At 49.7% G+C, this 7,173-nt stretch overlaps 1 protein-coding gene across 1 annotated transcript in view; it reads left to right on the top strand.

Annotated features, from left to right (window-relative positions):
• The first annotated feature begins 4,912 nt into the window (after nt 1–4,912).
• The window catches only part of GNA13 (G protein subunit alpha 13), a 29,460-nt gene continuing 27,199 nt past the window's right edge, over nt 4,913–7,173 (top strand). Inside the window, exon 1 of the mRNA XM_030287246.4 lies at nt 4,913–5,292. Coding sequence (XP_030143106.1) covers nt 5,010–5,292 — 283 coding nt within the window. The 5' untranslated portion in view covers nt 4,913–5,009. The remainder of the gene's footprint in view (nt 5,293–7,173) is intronic.

Here is a 7,173-nt window from a genome sequence, read left to right as displayed (position 1 = left end):
CCTGGTGCCCCTCTGACAGGCCAAGGGTGACAAACTCAGTAGCACAGATGGTCCTGGAGGCAAAAAGGAGGAGAAAGGGAGTTCAGAGGGGAGTTAGGAAGCAAGAGAAAGGACAGCAAAGGTATGCAGGCATTTTGATGATGCTAGTGAACTAGAGTGCTTCCATCTCTTAGAGAGACAGATACTGGCAGGAGTACCTGCAAAGAATTCTTTGGGAGATAACATCAGAGTAAGGAGCACATAAAAAGATGTGGCTCATTTTCTTGGTCTGATAGGCAAAATAGGAAAACTTGTTATAGTCTACAATGCTTCCTCTGAACCATTTGCAGTTTAAAACCAAACAACTCAGTCTGTTACACAAGTTATGGTAAAAGGACTCAGAAAAATTCCAGGTGTGGTGCTAACGCTGGCCTAAGTAAAGGATTGACTACCAACAACTTCCTATGTCCCACATAATTAAAGGAATAAAACCAGTCATTTCACCCCAAAATGCTGACTTTAACAGTTCCACTGAAGAATATAGGTGTCTTAGTCATGAGAAACATTTGAAATGTGGGTCTTAAGTGAGTTCAAAAATAAAATGGTCTTGCAGGAGATCCAGGCAAAATAGCTCTGAGAAGCTCCCGCTGAGTTGTGAGCTCTTCAGCCTCACTGAGCTCCAAAGACTCCGATAATTTTAAATCTTTCCGATCCCCCAAACACCCCCTCACAGGTCAGGTGTGGGGTTTTTCTATTTCTAGTCTTCTCTGACAAGCTATGATGAAGCTTATGGATATTCCTGTATTTTAAAGCTATTTTGTGTAATTTCCACAACATCTCCAAGGTAAATTCAGCTTTATTAACATGTGTGAGTGACCCGCAGCACCAAACACAGATGAGTTGATATTTCACCTGTGCCCAGGTGAACCACCCCAGCAGTTAATGCTCTTGGGCAGATCTGCCACATGAAGCACGAGGCATTTAAATCAGATTATAGAGGCTTGTCTGGGGCAGACACTCCTGGGCCTCTAATCACGAAACCCACACTTGTAGAAAGCAAAGAATTCTCCAGTCCTTGACAGCAGCAGCCTGGCTGGCATATGTGTATTTGTTGGTCAAGAAAACAAGGGACTTGAACAGCAACAAGAGTGGTGGAGAGCACTGGCAGCAATCATAAAGGAGACTCCCTCCAGATTTCTGACTCCCTACATTCACCCTGGCCTTTCTGCCCCCCAGATAATGCAGAAATACATTCTCTGGGGAGTGCCCTTAACCTCCTGTTTTGTATAGTAAATGCAGTGGTATTTATGTAGATGCAAGTTTCCATGGGTGTTCTACCCCACACAGGGTAAAAGCTGCTCTAGTGGAAATACCCTTGTGGTCATCACACATCACATCACATCACATCACATCACATCACATCACATCACATCACATCACAGGGCAATGATCAGTGCCCATGGGCTCTCCAGAGCCCACAATCCCTGCCAGCCCCTCGCACAGAGTGTGTCCAGGCTGCGGAAAGTTCTGCTGAAAGCTGGATTTTATCCCTCCGGTCTCCTTGTGCAGCCCCACAAGCTGTGATTGCTCTCAACAGACCCACTCTCAATTCTCCAGAGTTTCTCTTGTGGAAAGCACTGCCAAGGGAATCCCCCCCTGACTTTAAAAGGTCACATTTCCTACGTGGTTGCCCCTTTTTCACACATCAGAAAGTTGAATCATCCAACACAAAAGGCATGTGGTGAGTAAGCTACCGTTCTATGTAAGGAAGCTGGGGACGCCCTGAGGGGAAGGAAGGGGTAACGTAAGTGAAGCAAGTGGCAGGTGGGGGCTTGGTTTTAGCACGGGGCTCCTTCCAGGAAGATTTCAAAGCAGTTTGCTCAAAAAAAAAAAAAAAAAAAAAGAAAAAGAAAAAGAAAAATTGTGCAAACTGTGGCATAGAGAGAGGCGTGACTTGAGCTCAGCTCTGCCAGCAAGGCAATGGTTAAAGGAATATCCCCAGAGTCCATTGTCCTGCCTGGTGGGGCACAAGCACTCAAAATGAGAAATTTCCTTAGCAGCCTCATGGGAAGAGCTGCGAGTGCAAACGGGCAGCATTTGTTTCCCGTCATTCCTGGGCTTTCCAGGAAAGCTAAGGAAAGAAGTGGCAAAGAGGAAGGAAAAAAGCCAAGCAGAGCAAGACCTTATGCACCCTGCCTTGGGGTGGGAGGGAGGATGCAGCTGGCTCCACAGTGACCTGGATGGTGCTGAGCCCTCTCCAGGGAACACGGTCACGCAGGGCAGGAACAGCCCCTCCTTGGCTGGCAGCCAGGCTGCCGTGCCAGCACACCCGAGTGGAGCTCTGGAGAGCTCCCCACGTGAAGGGGAGATGAGAGTTGAGACAAGTATCTTAAAACTTCATTTTAAAACTGAGACCAGAGCTCAGGAATGACTGGCTTCCACATCTGTACCAAGAGCAACAGGACGTGCTCCTTGTATTAATTTTGTACCACATCCTGTTCTCTTAAAATAATTTTTTTTTTTTTCCTGGTAAGGCCCTGTGAAGTAATTCCCACGTAGTTTTACCTCTATGTGGGACCAACCTAAGGTGAGAACACTGATGCCCATTTCAGATTTTGAAGGTCCTTCCAGCTAGGGCCAAGTGCCATTTCCTTGTTCTAAACTCACCTCACAGTTTTCACATTTATTTTTCCCTTTTTCTAAGTTATTATTAATGTTGGGGGGAAAGCAGAAAAATATTAGGAGGAAAATTCAGCAGATATCAAAGACTAGGAGATGTAAGGAGAGACAAATGTATAATGCAATCTTTGCACTACTGATGGTAGTTAAAGTTAATTTATTAAACAAATTACTAAAAGAACAGCTGTGCTTAGGGCTGTGTTGAATGAAGTGTGGGATTTTCAGTCCTTGAGATTTTCAGTCCTTGTAGGTCCCTCAGCCTAAGATTTGTTCTACTCCTCACATGAAGGATTGCCATTGGAAATAAATCTTTGCTCCTTTTAACTCAGGATCAGATAGAGTCCCACTCTCTTTTGCTCACTGTGCCTCGGGAGAGGTTGGACCCAGGCTGTTTGCTCAGCTCGGTGCTGCAGCCCTGCAGCACTGGGAACCTCTTCTCTGCCAGGCAGAGAGGAAGGACATGCCAATTTTTCAAATGTTTTAACAAAACTGCTCTCTTTCTGCAGCAAAAAACAAAACCTGCTTAGCTGGCAAGCACCATCCTGCCCCCCTGACCATGGGCTGACCTCCCTGGGCCGCTTGCCCAGCACTTCCCTGCAGCCACGGGGTCAGGTGAGCCTGGGGCTCGTTTCCATGAACATCAGAATCCCAGATTTGTTAAAGTTGGAAGGGACCTCCTAAGATCATCCAGCCCAACTCCACTGCCTAAGCAGAGTCATCCAGGAACAGGTCCAGGTGTGTTTGGAGCATCTCCTGAGAGGGAGGAGACTCCACAATCTCTCAGGGCAGCTGTTCCAAGGCTCTGCCTCCTCCATGGAAAGAAGTTCTTCCTCACGTTGAGGTGGAACTTCTCGTGTTTTAGTTTACAGCCATTGCTCCTCATCCTGTCACAGGGTGCCACTGAAGAGTCTGGGACCATCCTCTTGGCATTTCCCTCGGAGATATTTATATGCATTAATGAGATATCCTCTCAGTCTTCTCTCCTAAACATACCCATGAGAAGCCAGGGACAGGGACAGGGACAGGGACAGGGACAGGGACAGGGACAGGGACAGGGACAGGGACAGGGACAGGGACAGGAGTGGCTGTGTCAGTTCCTGTGTTCCAGTTCTGGGCCCCTCAGTTCAGGAAGAAGATTGAAGGGCTGGAGCGTGTCGGGAGAAGGGAATGGAGCATCAGGAGCTGCTGAGGGAACTCAGAGGGCTCAGCCTGGAGAAAAGAAGGTTCAGGGGGGACCTTCTCACTCTATAACCCCCGACAGGAGGGTGCAGCCAGGTGAGGGTCAGGCTCTGCTCCAAGGAACAAGGGAACAATCTCAAGCTGCTCCAGGGGAGGTTGGGGTTGGATATTATGGAAAATTTCTTCACAGAAAGGGTAATTAGACAGTGGAATGGATCGCCCAGAGTTGTGGTGTAGACACTCTGGAGGTGCTGAAGGAAAGACTGGATATGGCAATTGGTGCCATAGTCCAGTTGACAAAGGTGATTTGTCACAGATTGGGCTGGATGATCTCAGTGATCTTTTCTAGCCTAAGTGATTCTGTGTTTCTATGATTTAGTCTCTTCTGCCTGCCTGCAGTGACAGGATGGGTGGACATGGCCTCAAGATAGGACATTCAGATTAGATTAAGAAAAAAAACTTACAGTTAGGGTGGTCTGGCATTTGAAAGGGCTGCCCAGGAAGGTGGTGGAGTCACCATCCCTTAAAGTGTTTGAGAAACATCCAGACCTGATGCTGAGTGGTGTGGTTTTATGGATGCTGGGTGGGTGGTTGGACTGGATCTTAAAGGTCTCTTCCAAACCTTTATGACTCCATGAAGTCCACCTTAAATTTATTTTCCATTACAAAGCACATTAAAATTATGATCATGTGCATCTACAAACCTTTAACTCCATTACACAGCAGCACCCTGTGCCTGAACGTTCTTTCACTGCGTTTCCTCGCGAGCAGCCTGGCACCTGCCAGGAGGCGCAGCCTGGATCTCCTCCAGGAACGCTGCTGAAAAATCGCGATTTCAAGCTCCGGTTCAAAGCGTCTCGGGGGATTTCTTGAGGAGAAGGCGGTGTTTTACAAGCAAGTTGTCAGTGTGGCTAAGAGGCTCTCAGGGCGTTGGGAAGGGCTGTGAGGCAGCTGGAACAGAGCCAGGGCCGGGCCGGCCGCTCCTGAGGGTCCCTCCCGCCATTTCCTGTGAGGGGCCGGAGGGGGCGGGGCGGGGGGGGGGGCGGGGCCGCGCTCGTCACGCGCCGGGCGGGAGCGGGCAGGCGGGCGCGGCGCGGCGCGCAGGCGCGGTGCGGGGCGCGCGCGGCGCGGGCGGCGGGCGGGCGCTCCCCTGGCTGGCAGCGCTCGCTAAGATGGCGGATTTCCTGCCGTCCCGCTCCGCGCTGGCCGGCTGCTTCCCCGGCTGCCTCCTCACCAGCGGCGAGGCCGAGCAGCAGCGCAAGTCCAAGGAGATCGACAAGTGCCTCAACCGCGAGAAGACCTACGTGAAGCGCCTCGTCAAGATCCTGCTGCTGGGCGCGGGCGAGAGCGGCAAGTCCACCTTCCTCAAGCAGATGCGGATCATCCACGGGCAGGACTGGGACCGCGCGGCGCGAGAGGAGTTCCGCGCCACCATCTACAGCAACGTGATCAAGGGTGGGTGAGGGCGGCGGGGACGGGCGCGGGAGGGCGGCGGGCCCGGCCGGGCCGGGGCGGGGAGAGGCGGCTCGGGCGGGTCCCGCGGCCGGGGCCGCCGCCGCCTCCTGCCGCGCTGTCCCGGCGCCGCAGCCTTGCCCGGGGCCGGCCCGCCGCGGTGTCACCCGTGCGGCCCGCGGGGCGGCTCCGCCCCGGGAGGTGCCGGGCTTTGCCCTCGGTGCTGCGCTGGAGCGGGGCCAGAGAAGGGCAGCGGAGCTGGGGAAGGGGCTGCAGCACAAGGGGGGCTCAACCTGAAGAACAGGGCGCTCAGGGGTGATCTTATCGCTCTCTACAACCGCTGGAAGGACGTGGTAGCCAGGTGGGGTTCGGGCTCTGTTCCTAGGGAACCAGAGGTAGGACGAAGGGACAGTGTTAAGCTGCACCAGAGGAGCTTTATGCTGAACGTTCGGAAGAATTTCTTCCATTGAGACAATGGGCTACCCAGGGGGGTGATGGAGTCACTGTCGCTGGAAGTGTTTAAGACTGGACGTGGCACTTAATGGCAAGTCTGGTTGACAGGGTCGTGTTCGGTCATAGGTTGGACTGAATGATCTCAGAGGTCTTTTCCGAGCTAATTGATTCCGTGATTCTGTGATTTCCTGGTAATGCGAGTGCTGTAATGAGCGGTAATGGATGGGGGCGAAGATGCACCTGGAAGTGCATGAGGAGGAGCCCAGCTCTGTGCTTTCAGCGTTTTCCTGCAGTGGACGTCGCTGCTCGGCTGACACATCAATTAATTGCAACCCGCAGGCAGAGCCTCTCTCATAGATGCTTTGCCAAAACCTCCACACATGGTTTAGGGGAGTAGTGGACGCTTGATTTCACTGCTGTCATCCTGGCTTCATTGGTCATCCTCACGCAATTTCTCTCTTATCTAAATCGCTCCTTGGATTTTCGGTTTGGACTGTGTAATAGTTGGAGCAAATCTTAATGAAGTTTCTCAAAACAGCAAAGTATTGCCAGACTCAGCCCCTGAAAATCCAGCAATTCTCAAAGAGCATTGTTTTACAAACCTGCTGATGAATCAAGCCTGGAAAAACTATTGATAGCAGTAGAAGGCAGAAAGGTAGAAATGCACGTGTATCTCAACCAGGCTAAAGTTTATTGTCAAAGCTACTTCATGCTCTGTGAAGGTATACTCACAGGAACTGCACATCTGGGAGGCTGTTTTCCTGCAGTCGCAGATAGATTTGACAGATACCTGCCTTTGACAGAGAGAAAAACCATGGAAAAGGAGTGAACCTTGACAAAACACCTTGGCACTGAATAAGTATGTTACTGAACAGTCATTTGTTGCCACATCTTAATTTCCTTATATGTCTTCCCATGCCTTTACAGTTGCTTACTCTTTCTGGAATTTTCTTTTTATTTTTTCATCAGTAAATTCAGTACTAGAAATCATTTTCCTGCATGTACCTTATCAATATGAGGACAGTGGGTTTATATCCTTCAGAAGGGCTCTGAAAAGAAGTGTAAAATGCTCTTCTAGAGAATATTTACCAAAACAACCACACAAGTGTAGGGAAGCCTTTAGGTGATACAATTCCTCTGCATTTAAGCTATAGAAACAAATTTTTAGCAAGTGCAGTGATTTTAGTACATGTCTTAGTCTCTCTGAAAATATGAAAGGCAGTGATAGAAATACTGTCAGTGATAGAGATCTTTGTATAATTTGATATAACTGGATACCAAGTTTGTGTTCTTCACAAAACCTAGAGAACCTTAAAGCAAGACATCAGCTGGTTTTAACGTATTTTAAAATAAACTTTTAAGTATTTCTTGTCTTGTACTCATGCCAAGTGAAAGAATTTGGTAGCAGATAAACTTAGTAATTAAAAATAA

This window comes from Taeniopygia guttata, chromosome 18, assembly GCF_048771995.1.
Source record: "Taeniopygia guttata chromosome 18, bTaeGut7.mat, whole genome shotgun sequence".
NCBI classification, from domain to species: Eukaryota; Metazoa; Chordata; class Aves; order Passeriformes; family Estrildidae; genus Taeniopygia; species Taeniopygia guttata.
Note: the sequence above shows the minus strand (reverse complement) of the source record. Positions and strands in the feature narration are given on the sequence as shown.